General features: G+C 39.3%; 1 protein-coding gene across 1 annotated transcript in view; it reads left to right on the top strand.

Annotated features, from left to right (window-relative positions):
- Window positions 1-17860, top strand: part of LOC149023331 (uncharacterized) — a 33460-nt gene that overhangs the window by 3333 nt on the left and 12267 nt on the right. The window contains exons 6-12 of the mRNA XM_089143870.1: window positions 1257-1315; window positions 1758-1824; window positions 1966-2017; window positions 2106-2198; window positions 2377-2460; window positions 2591-3006; window positions 14713-14774. Coding sequence (XP_088999996.1) covers window positions 1257-1315; window positions 1758-1824; window positions 1966-2017; window positions 2106-2198; window positions 2377-2460; window positions 2591-3006; window positions 14713-14774 — 833 coding nt within the window. The remainder of the gene's footprint in view (window positions 1-1256; window positions 1316-1757; window positions 1825-1965; window positions 2018-2105; window positions 2199-2376; window positions 2461-2590; window positions 3007-14712; window positions 14775-17860) is intronic.

Below are 17860 nucleotides of genomic sequence, written 5' to 3'. Positions count from 1 at the left end.
GATAATGCATATAGGCTTGATGTCCCAAGCCTGCTTTCTTCTTTTCTCTTCTTCGCTTCAAAAACATTGCTTCTGTTATTCTGAAATAACAGTAGGTTTGCACTTTACAGCATACCCAGCCCTAGACTTCTTCAAATCTTCTAATTCCCAAACTCTAATTCCACCTTTTTGAATTTTCATTTTTGACAAACCCTAGCCTCTAAAACCCCTCCAAAGCTTTATTCATCATTAGAGATCATCCAAACTTAGGCCACAAGATTCATCAATCCCCCCCCCCCCCAAAAAAAAAAAAAAAAAAAAAAAAAGGGAGCCCAGCTTTCCCACATCAGCCCCTCCACTATGTCCACCTTGCTGTCCATTCCTTCCATTGAAACCCTAAATTTATCAACACTAATCTCAAGCGCCCTAACAAGCCATCCAGGTTCTCTCAAATTTGGTTCAAATATAGCCCCATAGGCCCCTTATTGCTCAACCCAAGCCTCATTTCCCAAATTCAATCCCTAAGCCTTAGCTTCACCCAAAGATTCCTTTTTCAAAACTCCAGACCCTAACTGTTTGTTGATCACTTAAAATCTGGCATCTGAAAGATTGTTACTTAAAACTTAAACTTTTACCAATAACTTTGTCATCACTTACTTTACTCAACCTAAACATCAAACTCTTGAGAATAAGACCCAATACCCCTAGTTTAGCCTACTTGAACTTGGCTGATTCATAGTAGATCCTAGATACTGGCTACTTGTTGGACTCCTACCAATCTAGGACTACATCAATTGTAATACAATACTGTAGGGATGTCGGAGCTGCTGAGTTGATTAATTGTTTGATTAATATAATCTAATGAGGCACCATAAGCAGATCAAGGACTTGGAAGTTCTTAGGGTCTTTTGGAGTTATTGCAGTGCCATACTTGGTTAGGTGAAAAAGAAAAAGAAAACGTTGGACAGCTGTGTTTCTGTTTCTGGGTTTTACTGGAACTGAAGGTAATCAATATATTTTTTAACGTTAGTTGAAGGATCATGACATTCTGATGTCCTCATGCGTAAGGGAAAATTGAGTTATTCTTGTATCATCCCCAATATGATGGAACATTGCAAAATTCTATCTTAAAATTTTTGTGTTGCTAATTGCCTTTTGGACGTGGGGGCTGTATTTGATATTACCACTTCTAAGTTCTTTTTTTATAATTAATGGGAGCAATTGGCCATATCTGATTTTGATTAATGCATGTGCTATTGGATTATATGCAAATGCAGGCAATGAATTTCTTTGCTGGTCTGTTGCTACTTCTAATGCCTGAGGAAAATGCCTTTTGGTAGGTTTCAGAAGCTTATTTTTCCTTTTCCATTTTCCAAGATCTATCTCTATCATAGTTGTCAATGTGTGCCTAGGTGATGTGTTGGTCTCCAGATGCCTTAGCCATTAAGGTTTCCTTTGTTGCCTAGGCTTGGTCGCCTTTATCACCTTGTTGGTGTTGCCATGCATCTAGGCCTGCTCCAACTCCTTGGGTCGCCTAGATGCCATGACAAGAAGGATCCTCGTTAAATTGACATATGCAAGATTGGTTAGAGAATTTCCCAGGATTTTTAAAATTCTTTTGTTATAACAACTATAGTTTTCATTGATTGAATTATTTTTTGAGAATTTGTTTATGTTTTTCACTCATGCTGGTAACATATTATTTGTCTTAATAATAAGCAGAGAATGGTTGAATGTTCTTAAGTTTGTGGGTGCTAAGTTTCCGTAAAATCTTCCAGGGCTCTTGTGGGTATTATAGATGACTACTTTGATGGCTATTACTCAGAGGAAATGATAGAATCTCAGGTAGACCTGTTTTGCCTTTTTCTACTAAAGTCATGTAGAAAATATTTTTTTGGTACATGAGGAATTAGTGGACAACTGTCTAACTAAATGTTTGCACATGTAGTCATTTTTAAGCTTATAGTGGTTGTACTGTCTCTGTAGGTGGACCAGCTTGTTTTAGAGGACCTAGTGCGTGAGAAATTTCCCAAATTGGGTTTGTATTGTTTTTATCATCTACTCCAAACTGTGTGCAGCAGGTTTAGTGGTTTCTTACTCTTACTCCGAATATGTTTCTAGTGCAGTTAATCATCTTGATTACCTAGGAGTGGAGGTGGCATGGGTTACTGGACCCTGGTTCCTTTCCATTTTCGTAAATATGCTTCCTTGGGAAAGTGGTCAGGTTTTAAGTTGTATTTATTACATGCAATTTCATTTAAAAATGCCTGAACACTTCTTGTTATAGGCCTTTGTCATATGTCTTCCTGCTCACTTGATAAAAAGTTGGTTTTGGACGTACACTAGCATCTTTTCTAGAAGGTATGGCTATATTCTAATGGATTCCTTTTTCTACAGTTCTTCGAGTCTGGGATGTGCTTCTGTTTGAAGGAAACCGTGTTATGCTCTTTCGAACAACTCTTGCTGTGATGGAGTTATATGGTACAGAATAAATCAACCCTCGATTTTGTGTTGACATGTGCTCTGTTCAGGGAAAAATTAACAGAAGTTGACTGCTACCTGTAGGTTCTGTTGTAAACAGTCAAACTTGATTCAGTCAGTTTTCTTGTAGGTCCTGTGTTGCTTACAACTAAGGATGCTGGAGATGCCGTAACTTTGCTACAGTCCCTTGCCGGGTCAACATTTGACAGTAGCCAGCTTGTCTTGACTGCCAGCATGGGTTTCCAAACCATAAGTGAAGCTCAGTTGCAAGAGTTAAGAGAGAAACATCGACCATCTGTGATGGCTGCTATGGAGCAACGGTCCAAAGGTCTTTGTATCGGAAGAGATTCCCAGGGTATTGCATGCAAACTGTACAACATTAAGCATGATCCTGGGTCTTTGATAAAAGAAACAAATGCAGTAGAGAGGTCTGGTGATCTACAGACAAATGGAGATCCGTGTCCTCTTGAACCAGGGTCTGTTAATTTGGATGAAATGCTTAGCGGTTTGACAACAGATGCAGATTCTCTTCCTCTTCAAGAACAGGTGCTTCCTTTGTTTTAATTGCTTTCAGATACTCATTTTGCCTCCTTCCCAGTATAACAATGGTTTCAATTCACCTAAATCTCTGAAGTCCACTTATTGCTGCTATATGTAAAGTAGTATCTATATCTCTTTGTACTCTCTACTCTTGTTTTTGCAACTCCTTACTGATGTCATTGCTTCATAAGGTATGCTTCTCATTGCTTCTCTGATGCAACCCAAGGTCTGGGTTAGACCTTCCGGGAACCTCTAATAAGAACCAACACAAATTAGGGTTCAAAGTGATGTGAACATAAAGACCCCCTTGGCCAAAACCCTAAGTGGGGCACCCATGATGGATCCAAGAAGTTTCCATAGGCTGGCCGAAAGCTCTCCGAGGGGTGTTTTGGGCAGTTTAGCCCTTGATTTAGCCCTGAATTTAATTTCGATTTATTTCAAAATTTCATTGAGTTAGTTTGAGTCCAGTTAGGATTTGCTTTGAGTATTTTATGTTGAGTTAAAGTTGTTTTGAAAGAGTCCTTAGTTAGTTGAGATAAGAGTCCTTATTTTATCTGTCAGGAGTTTTGGATAAGAGTCTAGTTCTATATGTAATAGGACCCTATCAGTAAGGAGATTCCAGTTTGAGTCAGAGTCTTTATTTTTAGGCTATGTAAATAGCCTTTTCATGTAAGTTATTTTCAGATTTGATGAATTAAAAATTTGAGTGTTGGAAGGGTTCCTTCAAAGGCCCCCCCCCCTGCATTTATCTTTGAGAGCTCTTAAAAACTTCCAGCATTCGACCAGCCCTTCTTCAAGTTCTGAAGCAGTAATTTATCAAGTCCAGCAGGCTTCTTCAACATTCCAGCAACCTCCTTCAACCTTCAAGCACTCATTCCAGCATCTTCAAGTAAGTTGAAGACCCCCACCCTAACCCAACCCTAGCTCTTCCCCTCCTTGTCCACGACCTCCCCTGCTCCCTCCCCTCTTGTTAAGGCCTTGAATACCTTACCAGCCACATCACCTATAACCCCTGCCGCTTCCCCTCTGTTTCTCTTCAAGACCTAGTCCCTACCCTAGCACCGGCAGACCTCCCTCCCCCCTCCTACTCTCCCATGGCAGTCAAATCCCAACCCCATTAGGAAACCCTAATACCCAACTCTGTTCTAGCTTTTCTATCCTCATTAGAATTGCAGAAGCCTCTAGGTATCGTTCCTAAATAGTTTCCCCAAAACAGCCCTATTTTCTGGATTTTAGAAATGCCTGCACTTCATCTTCTTAAAGTGAATTTGCACAGTTTTTGAAAATTTCAGAAAAACCGTAAAACACCCATGCCTTGTCCCCTCTTTCTCTGAAACAACTTCTGACTCGTAGATCAGCAACACACTGAAGTTGGATCTGCAGACAGCAAGCTTAGCCCTCTCCTCACCTAGCCAAAACCCTAGTGTGCCCTAAAATTCAAATTTCAAATCTGAATTTTGACATCCAATAGAATTCATGTCTGAATTTCATTCTCAACAGGCTTTAATTGCTTTCAAAACCCTAAAACCCTCTTCCTATTGGTGGAATTTTCAGGGCAACCACAAATCTAGGGAAATTACAGCTTTACCTTTAACCTGAGATCTGTGGTTTCATCACTAACCCTTGCTATTTGGGTTGAAACCTCAGTGGACAGCAGCTGTTTTTACTCAAAATACCCCATGGATAAGGCTATTTTGCAGCCCAACTCTTAGGATTAAGATTAGGGGAGTCTAAGAAAAATTGGGAAGGGGTTTTAGCATTTGGTCAGGTCAGGTCTTGGGCTAGAACTAATGAAAAGTATTCTGTTTTAACGGAGGTCTAAGTGCAGAATTTTCACATGTTAGGGTTTGTATGTTTTGAGGCTTCTAGGGTTGAGTGTGAATGATTCAAGGGTTCAGTTAGGCTAGAACTAATTCTGAATTTTGTTGTTGTACAATTTCAGAAATAATCCTGTAAGGCTATTGATGTAGGGGTCCAGGGGAAACCTTGGAAACTAGGGGACCTACAAAGTGGGCTACTAGACTCTTAGAATGAGACACCTATCCTTAGGGGGTAACAGAAAAAGGAATTGCTACACCTGAATTCTGATTAAGCATGCATATAAGATAGTTAAAGCAGAGAAAGATACACATTAAGTCCTAACTAATGAATACAACTAAACAAGAATCAATAGGGAAACAAAGGGATGGGGATATTGACACCATAACTCTAAATTGAATGCAAGAGTATCAAGAAATCTAAAGAAAATAGTACTGTCCTAGTCAAAATCAGGTTTCTAACAATGATTTCAACAATTAACAATGCAAATGAATCTGTGGAAGTTTTGTTTTAAAGAGACTATTGCAAAGGAAGAAAGATAAAATAAAATAAAAAAAATTCAAAGAGAGACTTAATAAAGTTACCTGCTGGTCCTGGTTGCAAAATAGGGGTTAGAAAACATCTAGGAACATAAATAACAGAAATAAAATGTTTCTAAGCAATGATGAAACCCAAGAATGGACAATAGGGTTAGAATGGAGAACCACAACAAGACTGTTGTACTAAAAGTGATAATAAAGAAAGAGAAAAAGAAAAGAAGAAAGTAGAAAAAAGGTACGATAGAGAAGAAAGAAAATTCTGACAGACAGAATAATAGGGAAAGAGGAAGAAAGAGAAAAAAGAAAGAAAGAAAAGAAAATTGAGAGAAGAAGAATAGAAAGAATTGATAGAAAGAAGGAAAAAAAAGGAGAGAAGGCAAATATGCAGAAGAAAAGAAGAAGAGTGAAAGTTGATTCACGGAAGAGAGAGTAGAAGAAGATAAGAGGAACTTACCCGAGAAAGAGAGAAGAATTCCACACCAAGAAAGAGACTTGCGCAAGAGAGAGATAAATCTTTTAACATTTTCATTCATTCATGTTGCCAAAAATGAGTCCCATACAAGATTTAAATTTTAGAATTAATCCCTCCCAAACCTACATGCTTAATTCCCAAGATAACCCCAACTTAAGTTGCAAATATAACCCAAACTCAAACTAATTCAAAATTGGGCCAAAATATACTTTAGGCCAGCCCACAAAGACTTAAACATAAAAATAAAAAAAATCAATAGCAAGCTAATACCCAACCCACTAAGATTAAAGAAAATAACATGACAAATTGCCTATGAGCAATGCTCCTCATCGAACCATAGGACCCTAGCAATCCGATAGCCTCCGAACTCATCGTCCATCCATATAGATGCTGTTGTGGGATGATCTCTACGCTGACATCGCTATTAAACTTGAGATTGTTCATTGATCTCCTCATCGACTATGGTTCAAACTAGGTTTCTTAGTTGACTTAGGACTCTTGGTTAGGTTTAGAGCTTGGTACGATTGGGTTGAAATTAGGATGGAGGGTCATTGGGGTTAGATGGATGATGTTCCTAAAGTTTGGGACAGAACTAACAGTTAGATTGAGGGTCATTAGGGTTAGATGGATGATGTTCTAAAGTTTGAGACATATCTAATAGCTAGATTGCCGTAGATCTGACCTTGAATTTTAGGTCTAAGAAAAGGTCCTAAAATTCTAGAAAAATTCTGGAAAATAAAATGAAGTATATGGAGGGAGGTGAGGAGAAGCTTGGTGGTCTAGAAGAAGAGGGAGGGGGTTAGGAAGGGGCTGATGAAGACATCAGTGGGCAGTTCCGAGTTTACTAGCGACACCGGTGTAGAGATCATCCCACGACAACATCTATGTGGATGGACGACAAGTTCGGAGGTTATCGGATTCTTAGGGTCCTATGGTTTGATGAGGAGCATTGCTTATAGGCAGTGTGTCATGTTATTTTCCTTAGTCTTAGTGGGTTGGGTAGTAGTTTGCTATTGATTGTTTGAGTCTTTGTGGGCTAGGCCTAAAGTGTATTTTGGCCCAATTTTGAATTAGTTTGGGTTATACTTGCTACTTAAGTTGGGGCTATTTTGGGAATTAAGCATGTAGGGTTGGGAGGGATTGATTTTATTATTTAAATGTTGTATGGGACTTGTTTTTGGCAGCATGAATGTATGAAAATTTTTTTTTCTCTCTCTCGCGGAAATCTCCCTTGGTGTGAATCCTCACTCTCTCAGGTAAGTTCTCTTCTCTTCTCCTACTTTCTCTTTTATGTGAATTAGGCTTCTTTCTTTTCTTTTGTAGTTTCTATCTTCTGATTCTTCTCTCTTCTTTCTTTCTATCGTCTCTTTCTATTCTTCTCTTAGATTTCTTTCTTCTTTCTTTTCCCTCTTTTCTCTTCTATCCTATCCATAAAAAATTCTTCTTTTATCTGCCATACCATTTCTTTCTATCTTCTTTTCTCTTTCTCCTTCTCTATTCTCACTTCTTGTACAAAAATCTTGTTGTATTTCTCCTTTCTAATCCTACTATCCATTCTGGTGTTTCATCATTGCCATAAATTCTTTCTATTATTTATGTTCCTTGGTATTTTCCAAACCTTGTTTGCAGCTAGAACCAACAGGTAATTTTATTAAATCTTTCCTTAAATTTTTCTTCCTTTTTGCAGTAGTTTCTTTAAAACAGATCTTCCAAGGTTTCCTTTTCATTGTTAATTGCTGAATTCTTTGTTAGAAATCTGATAGTGACTAGGACAACTATAATTTTCTTTAAGTTTCTTAATATTCTTGCATTAAATTTAGTGTTATGGCGTCAATACCCCCATCCCCTTGTTTCTCTATTGATTCTTGTTTACTTGTGCTCATCAGTTAGGACTTATTGTTGCTTCTTTTTTCTACTTAACTGTCTTATATGCATGCTTAATCAAAATCTAGGTGTTGTGATTCCTTTTTCTTTTATTACTTGTCAAGGATAGGTGTCTCATTCTAAGAGTCTAGGAGCCCACTTTGTAGGTCCACTAGTTTCTAGAGTTTCCCCTACATCAATTCTGGTATTAGAGCGTGGTTTAGAGTGTTAGTATTGTTGGACTTTTAGGTTTTTGGGTTGTTAGAATTTCTGGTTTTAGTTTAGGTGTTGTTAGGTCAGCCCATGTATGGTAGTAACTCGAAGCGGAAATGAATATTCCAATATGACTCGTTATCGAGTGCCTAATTGACCCAGCTGCTCCAACAAAATGGAGAGATCTTGAAGGTCATTTAATCAACTCAAGAAGAGTTAAATAACCGAAGAGCAGCACAGGCAGCCCAAGCCACCACCATTTAGGCCATAGAGCGTAACGTTCAAACCCTTGCAACACGACTTATAGCCAATAGAGGGGCAACAAGGGCATAACACTCAAGCTAATGGACCTAGGATTGAAAAGTACCAAGTAACCTCGAAAACCTTGACCACCGCTTCAAGAATCTTAATAGAACTGGGGATAATTTCCAAGGTAATGGGCGAAGTAGAGGTAAAGGTCGCAGAGCACATGGACATCTTGGTCCTATGCACCATGCAACCTATGAGTATGATGATGGTCTTGACACCTATGATAGAGGGTCAACATTAGGAGGGTAGGCAAAATAGAGGCCCCATCTTATGATGGTCAAATAGATGCCAAAGTCTTGCTAGACTGGATTAGGCAAATGGGTAGTTACTTTGATTTTTATGATATGTCTGAAGAGGTTTGCTTTAGGTTTTGCTAATATTAAGCTTACCGGAGCTGCCCAAGATTTTTGGATAGAATTAGAGTACCAAGAGAACAGTCTTGTACTTGAAGCAATAACCACTAGGGCTGAGATGTAAGAAAGGCTTAAAAGGGATTTCCTATCACCTATAGGCTGAACTTGTTGAATGAATTGAACACCCTAAAGTAAGGGAAATTATCTGTGATTGAGTACATGGCCAAATTCAATGACCTTAAGATTAGAAGCCGTACTTGTGAGGATGTTGAAGCAGACACTTTCTAGGTTTATTACTGGACTTAACTCAGATATCTGGTCATGACTTGCACCCCACTTAGTGCGAGATGTCCCTCAAGCCTTTAGGATTGCTCCAGAATTTAAGACGTCCATGAAAACTTTTCCTTAAAAAAAGAGCTTTCAAACCGGGGAATCCAGTTTTCAAAGGTCTACCCCTAACACTTCCAATTTCCAAAGACCCCTTGTTAATCCATAACATCCAATTGATAACAAAGGTAAAGGCATTTTGGGAACTCCCCCCATGAAAGCTGGCCAACTCTAGTGTTTCAAATGCCAAGGATTTGGACATGTTGCTAGGGAATTCCCCCAACAGAAACCTTTATGTTAGAGGGCAAGACCATGTGGATTTAGATCAGGATGATGATCAGGAGCCTGAGTATAAAGACTATAGACTAGATGAGAACATATCTGATGAGGATTTTGATATGGTAGATGGGTCTAGGCTTGGAGTTGTGCATTGTATGGTATCACAACCCAAAGATATTGATGATTGGCGATGGATCAATATTCTTATTACCTACACTTGCCGTCAAGGTAAGAACTGTCGGGTCGCCATAGATAGTGGTAGCTGTATGAATGTAGTGCCCAAAGTGTTGTTACTAGAATGGGGCTCAAACTAGAAGCTCACCCCAAACCATACAAGGTTGCTTGGGTAGATCAATCTACTATCCGTGTAACTCTTAGATGTTTAGTTCCCCCACATTTTGCTGGTTATGAGGATAGAGTGTGGTGTGATGTCCTAGAGATGGATGTTGCTCACATTATTTTAGAGAGAAGATGGTTATATGATAGGGATGTCACTACCTATGGGAAATCTAACATCTGTATCTTTGAATATTAAGTGAAAAAGATCCGATTGACCCCTAGCGCCCTAAAAGAGCTTAAGGATGTAGAGCATAAAGGCAGTACCATCAAACAAACTCACTCTAAAACACTTGGCATACTAAATCAACAACAATTTGAAGTTGAGTTAAAGGGTTAGGAGTTGTTTATGCTCTGGTTGCCTCACAAAGTAATCCAGATACACATAACACATCAGATGACTTTGTTAATGTTCCAAGAGAGGTGCAACCCTTATTAGAGGAGTTTTAGCAGTTGTTTCCCGAGGAACTACCAGATGAATTACCTCCTATGTGTGAAGTCCAATGCGCAATTAACTTAGTCCCAGGGTCCTTATTACCAAACTTGCCTCATTATCTCATGAATCTCAAAGAACATGCTGAGTTGAAGCGGCATGTAGATGAATTGCTTCAAAAGGGATTCATTAGGGAGAGTCTCGCCCTTGTGCAATACCTGCCTACTCACACCCAAGAAGGATGGCACTTGGCATATGTGTGTAGACAGCCTAGCAATTAATAAGATCACATCAAGTATAGGTTTCCCATACCTCGGCTTGATGACATGCTAGATATGATGGCTGGTTTATCAATCTTTTCCAAGATTGATCTTAAGAGTGGGTACCACTAGATTAGGGTTAAACCTGAATGGAAAATGGCCTTTAAGACAAAGGATGGCCTCTATGAATGGTTAGTTATTCCTTTTGGCTTAACCAACTCACCTATCACGTTTATGAGAGTAATGAATCAGGTGCTGCAGCCATTCAATGGCAAATTTTTAGTGGTTTACTTTGATGACATCGTCATCTATAGTAAAAACATGTCTTCCCATGTAGATCATTTGCGTCAAGTTTTCCAAGTGCTTCAACAAGAAAAGTTGTATGGCAATCTCAAGAAGTGCACATTCATGAGTGATCAAGTCATTTTCTTAGGATTTATCGTGTTAGCCTAGGGAATATCTGCTGATCCCGAGGAAGTGAGAGCCATTGTTGAGTGGCCAGAACCGACTAACATCCATGATGTGTGAAGCTTCCATGGCTTAGCCACCTTTTATAAGAGGTTTATCTACCGGTTTAGTACCATTATGTCTCCTATCATGGATTGCATGAAAAAGAAAGAGTTTCAATGAACTAAAAGTGCTGAGAAGGCTTTTAAAGAGATTAAGAAATTGATGACGGAGGCTCTAGTCCTACAACTTCCAGACTTCTTTTAAAGTCTTTGAAGTCAATTGTGATGAATCTGGCGTTGGGATAGGTGATGTCCTTAGTCAAGAAGGACATCCTGTTGCATACTTTAGTGAGAAGTTTAATGAAGCCAAGCAATGCTATTCCACTTATGACAAAGACTTCTATGCGGTTGTCCAGGCCTTGCGCTATTGGGGCCATTATCTCTTACTTGAAGAATTTTTGTTATATCTTGATCACCAGGCCCTAAAACACTTGAGTGCCCAAAAGAAGCTAAATCAGAGGCATGCTAAGTGGGTTGAATTTCTACAAGAGTACGCCTTTGTACTCAAACATCGACCTGGTGTTGAAAATACTGCTGCTGATGCATTGAGCCGGGTTAATATGTACCCCCACCGCGCAAATGCTACACAGGCCAATGTGCTACTTCAAACAATGAGTGTTGAGGTTATAGGATTTGAGCAAATCAAGGGCCAATTAAGGGTGTCAATTCGGTACCGAAACCGTTTAACCGTACCGAATTGCGCCTTTTAAAACCGTACCTTACCGCACCGTTTCAAATTTGGTACGGTATGTATCGAAAACCATTTTCTGAATTCGGTACGGTTTTGGTATGAGGATCCATACTGTTGGTATGTACCGCATATCGTACCGCAAAATGAATACCGAAACCGAATTTTGAACCGAATTTCATACCATATTTGGGTTATTTGTGTAATTTTCTCTTTCAACTAATAACCCTAACATTTAGCTTTAGCCTTTAGTTCCATGCAATTTAAGAGCTTCATTTTGTTTATTGGGCTCCAACTGTCACAAGCTTGGTGGTACACTTGTACTTTTGTATCTCTAATTCTCTATAAATGGTTGCTGGTCAAAGCTTTCTCAGGTAGTTAGTTTCATGGATTTTACACTCATGGGCAAAGCTTCACTTGACAAAGTTGATTCTAGGTTAAGGCAAAAGCCAGCTAGCCCAACCCAGTTTTGTCGCAACCTAAAAAATGCAAAATCGATACAAGTGTAGAATCTAGGCATAAGAATGTTGAAGTTACCGATACTTTTGTATTGCATTGCAATAAAACAATCAATTTATTTTATACTAATTTCAACCGATCTCCTGTAGTATTTTATGATGAAACAAAAGCAAGTTCAAGGTAATCTATATATGTGGGGTTTATGGGAGTAAAACCCAACATTATGATTAGAAAAATAGACTTTCTCATACCAAATTTATACCGTACAAAATACCGAACCGTGTCATTTTTTCATACTGATTTTATACCTGAAATCATACCGCACTGCTTTTTAAATTATCGTTTCCATACCGTACCGTATAAATTCGGTATGGTACGGTTTCAGTATGAGGTTTTCAAAGTCAATACCGTACCATACCGTACCAAATTATCGGTACCATACCAAATTGACACCCTTAGGGCCAACACCCCACTTGCCTTGATTCTAGTGAGTTATTCACTTCCGTCAGTCGAGATCCTATTAGCCGCTTAGATTACCTTCTAAGAGATGGTTTCCTTTTTAAAGGAACCAAACTTTGCATTACTAGGACCTCACTTCGAGATTTCTTGATTTGGGAATTACATGCTGGGGGAGTTGCTGGTCACTTTGGTTTAGATAAGACGATAAGACGATTAGCCTAGTAGAGGACCGGTTTTACTGGCCAGTACTTAAAAGAGATGTTGCTAGGGTAGTGAGTCAATGGAAGACATGTTAGACCGCTAAGCAACAGAAACAGAACACAGGGATGTATACTCCCTTGCCTGTACCACATGCTCCGTGGCAAGACCTTAGCATGGACTTTGTGCTTGGCCTTCCTAGGACTTTAAGAGGTCATGATTCTATATTTTTGGTAGTAGACCGCTTCTCAAAGATCCTGTTCTAAGACATACAATGCGTTAGTTGTGGCTAAACTCTTCTTCCATGAGGTCGTCAAGTACCAGGGGTTGCCTAATACCATTGTGTCCGATAGAAATGTCAAGTTCACTAGTCACTTTTGGCGAAATCTATAGAGGATGATGGGAACCAAACTCCGTTTCTCTTTTTGCATTTCACCCCCAGACCGATGGTCAGACCGAGGTTGTTAATAGGAGTCTAGGGAACTTGTTGCTTTGCCTTGTGGGAGAGTACCTTACTAGTTGGGACCATGTCCTTACCCAAGCCGAGTTTGCCTATAATAGTTCCAAGAACCGAACCACTGGTTTGTCACCTTTTGAAGTTTGTCTAGGATACCAGCCTAGGGCTCCCATAGACCTTATTCTAGCTTTGTCCAGCTCTAGGACTTCCCCATCAGCCGAATCTTTTGCACATCACATATCTGATTTACATGCAAGTATAAGACATCGAATAGCACTGAGTAATGATCAATATAAGTCCAAAGCTGAGTGCATTGACAACTGCAAGAGTTTCAAGGAGATATGGTGATGGTTAGGATCAGACCGCAATGTTTCACTAAAGGGAAAGCGAGCAAGCTACATGCTCGTAGTGCGGGACCATTCAAGATTCTGAAGAACATAGGAGCTAATGCCTATGTTCTTAATCTGCCAACTAACATGGGGATCGACAATATTTTCAATGTGGAGGAGCTTGTCCCCTTCCATGACACTCCTACTACTGCATCTTTCTATCTAGATGACCTTGACACCCTTCCCTTTGTTTTTGATGGCCCTACTGGTAAGACCCCTTCACTTGCTGCTACTTCAGTACCACCTATGCCTAAATTTCATGACAAAGTTGAGGTAGTTGAGGAGATCCTTGATGAGAGAGTTACAACTACAAAGAGGGAGGTTACAGAGAATTCCTAGTTAAGTGGCGAGGACATCCTTAGATCAACAACACTTGGATCACGATGAAGGAGCTACAACGACTTGACCCAGACATGCTCACGAACTACTAGAGTCTTTATTCTCCAGAGTTGAATTCTTCAAAGTCGAAGTGAGTTGATGAGGACATCATTGGGCAGTTCCGAGTTTTCAGTGACGTTGACATAGAGATCATCCCACGATAGCATCTATGAGGATGGATGACAAGTTCGGAGGTTATCGGATTGCTAGGGTCCTATGGTTTGATGAGGAGCACTTGTCATAGGCAGTGTCATGTTATTTTCCTTTGTCTTAGTGGGTTGGGTAATAGTTTGCTATTAAATTTTTAAAATTTTACGTTTGAGTCTTTGTGGGCTGGGCCTAGAGTGTATTTTGGCCCAATTTTGAATTAGTTTGGGTTTGGGTTATCCTTGCTACTTAAGTTGGGGTTATTTTGGGAATCAAGCATGTAGGGTTTGGAGGGATTGATTCTATTATTTAAATCTTGTATGAGTCTTGTTTTTGGCAGCATGAATGAATTAAAAAAAATAAAAAAATAAAAAACTTTCTTTCTCTCTCTTGCACAAATCTCCCTTGGCTTGAATCTTCACTCTCTCAAGTAAGTTCTCTTCTCTTCTACTTTCTCTCTTATGTGAATTAGGCTTCTCTCTTTTTTTCTTTTTTCTTTTCTAGTTGCTATCTCCTTCTTTCTTTCCATCGTCTCTTTCTATTCAAATGCATGGATTTGAGATGTTTTGATTGAAGTGCATTTTAATCCTTGCAGTCTGGATGGTAGCTCAACATTACAAATGGAAGTTATTTATCATACCCATTTATTAGTTGATGTCCCATCTTTTTATCCGGCGCAACTTTTATGTAGGAAAGACATTTACTTCATATTATTGTGAAGAAAGACATTAATGTGGTTTTCATTGTAAAAGTCTAGTTAGCTAATTTAATTGAAAAAAATCATAGTAGTTCAGCTCTTATTTTAATTGAAATGCAACTCATGCAGGTGGTCTGGTTAAAGATTGAATTATGCAGACTGCTTGAGGAGAAAAGATCTGCTATCCTCAGGTTGGTATTCTGATTTGGTTAGGTGTTTGTATTAATTGTATCTCTTTGAAAATGCTTGTCAGTGTAGAAATGGAGAATAAGTAAACAACCCCCTTTCCTAGGTATTATAAAGTCTTCATCTGGAATTGTTTGCAGAAAGAATATAAAAGAAAACAAAACAGAGCCAGTACATCCCAAGCCACAACAGATGATGGCTATCTGGATTTCTTTTAAGTATAGTTGAAGTATCACCTAAATATTGTTTGACTATTTTAATTATCTATTTGTATGATTAACCTCAGACTGTACACTTGACACTAAGAGAGAGTATCAAATAGCATAAAGCTCATCTTGGGGGAAGATGGGGGACATCATCAATGCCAACCTACAGTCCCAGTCTCCTGTCTGTTTCTCTCTTGAGTGTGCCCATCCTCTTGAACCCTACCTGAGGCCTGCCTATGCTTTGCTTCACCTAAGTATCTTCTTAACACCCTACTGCGGTCAACTGAATTTTCTTTTCTTTTCTTTTTTTTTTAACCCCCCTCTTCTTTTTGGTCTACCTTGTCAGCTTTTGGATCACAACCTTTATGCTGTCTCCTTGGTTTTCATCCATTTGCTCATTACTAGCTTTATCATTAATCATTATTTAATGCAATGCTCCTTCAGTTGGAACTTTTCTCTGGATCTGATTAAGCTTCCATATTTACTTGGATCTTGATGTCAACTCCAGTCTTCTAAGAGTAATTATTGCATACATGTGATCTCCCATGAATGATTCCCAATTTTCTGCTGCTTAAGAAACACAAACTTGAGATTTCCCCCTTTGATCTTAACCTATTCAACAGTCTTTAATTATTTCTTCAATCTTGCTTCTTAATGCAGCTGTAGATGAAGAGATTCGACTAGGGACAAGCTGATGCAGTTTTGTTCTCTAAAACAGGCTTAGGTATAGGGATTCCTCCCTACACCAGCACCATTAGGTGTAGTTCAGGTGTAGAGGGGCCCCCTACACCCTCAGCTAAAATTGTGGGTTTATGTTATTTTAATTTTTAATTAGCCTGTTAATTTGTTTTATTTAAGACTTAATTGAAGTTGTAATTCCAATAGGAAAGCTGGAATTACTGTTCATGTGAACAATAACCGTGAATAGTAACTCTAGTCCTTATTGAGTCCTAGTTTTTATATAAGTATTAGTTTTAGTCTTAAGTCTTATGTCAGCCAATGTGGCATATATTGATGTAATAGCTCAGTTGAGCCATGATTTGATTAATAAAAGTTTATTTTGACTTGTGGCTTTGAGAGTTAGTGTTACTAAATCCCTATCTCTCGCCTACGGTTCCCGTAAGCTGTCCCATTCAGTCTCCATTGGAGAAGCTTCAAGGTTCAAGGATTGATTATGGGCTGTTCTTCAATAACAGTGAGTTTTTTTTTTCCTCTCTTCTATAAGTCGTCTAAATTCCAATCCCTAATCTCCATTTTCTTTCTATTTTTGTTTTTTTGTTAAAACCTAGCTATTAAAACCTATCTCCAGCCTAGACTAACCATTGGAATCCATTAGAAATCCATCTCACACCTATAGATATCTTCCCCTTCTCCCAATCAAGAGTATGCATCAAAATACCATCCAAAATCCACGGTTCTAAACCCCGTTTCTGAACTTTCGTACTCTCATTGACCCCCCAAAAAAAAAACTCTTATGAACTTCTCACAAAAGCCCACATTTCCAACTTAGACACGCACCAATCTGACTGTTAGAACCGTCCCAGACTTTAAGGATCATCATCATACGTTATTACCTAAGTTATCTCCAAGTTTCACCTCATTCTAATAAGTTTTCATCCTGTATCTCAAGAACCTGCCTCATCCATCCATACATCCCATCAATCTAAATCTCATGGAAACTATCTGACCACTATAACCTATGTTCTTATATAACTCAATCAAATACCCAAAAATCTTAAAACTGCAAACCCTTACTTTCTGAGTTAAGATCTTGGAAAGTTGGCCTCTAGTTGAACCTATTCAATTATGGCTGCATCAAGTGGTATTTGAGCTGGATTAAGGGAAGATTCTGTCTCTTCCCTATCTCATTCCTTTCCTTCTCGAATTTCGGGTGATACTAATCATGTCGGCTCATGTCACCAAGACTGAGTGATATGATCAGAATTCAGCCCCTGGCTGAAACCCTGGAGTTGGCCCCACGGCCACCCCAATGTAGTGCACCTAGGGCTGGCTGAACCCTACAAGAGGGGTAGTTTGATCCATCCCAGCCCTAATTACTAATTTTGATTTTGAGAATTTTCTTTTTAATTTCCAGAGGTGTCTGGGTCAGTTAGGGGTCTAGTTTAGGTCAAAGATGAGTTCTTGAGTCCCTGGGAATCTTCTTTAAAGATATACTCTTATCAGTCTTTATTTACAAGAAGAGTTCCTTTAATATTTGAGCCTTATGGGGAAATCTATTTTCAAGGAGATTCCATTAGATCTTTAATCGTTTATTTGGATGGTTGAGATTAATTGTAAGGGAATCCTAATTTATAAAGGAAACCACTTAGGTTTAGAGTCTTTTAGTAGGCTATAAATAGCCTATTCTTTCTTTTTAATGGTTAAGTCTAATTAGTTGATTAAGAATGTTGAAGTTGAGGACCATAGTTTCTGTTTGAGGGGGCCACGGCGGATTTAAGAAAGCATCTTTTTCAAAGATCAGCAACATACTCTGTCTAGCACTCTTCTTCAAAAATTCCAGCAAGTGTTCAAGAAGTTTCCAAGTAAATCAACCCCTACCCCCTCCCCCTCTCTTCCCTATCATCACAGGCTTCCCCCACCCCTTCCTGTTGCAGCGACCCCCTGCCCCTCCCTCACCTCCCCTAACCCCCGCAGCCCTTTCCCTTCCCCTCGCTGCTGTTTCAGCAACCTCAACCCTTTCCCCTGTCCTGTGCAACCCTAGATCTCACCCCTCTTGCTGCCGCACCTTAGCAGCAACCTCCACAGGCCCTATGACTCCCTCAAACCTCTTCCCCACCCCTGCGATACCTCTAGGCAGCACCCCTCCCCCTTCTCTGTCTTCCTCTCAGCCCCCTCTTTTCCCCTTTTGATTCTTGCAGCAAGTT

The sequence above is a fragment of the Hakea prostrata genome, chromosome 2 (genome assembly GCF_041222555.1).
Source record: "Hakea prostrata isolate BN-2017 chromosome 2, UWA_Hpros_2, whole genome shotgun sequence".
Lineage (NCBI taxonomy): Eukaryota > Viridiplantae > Streptophyta > Magnoliopsida > Proteales > Proteaceae > Hakea > Hakea prostrata.
Note: the sequence above shows the minus strand (reverse complement) of the source record. Positions and strands in the feature narration are given on the sequence as shown.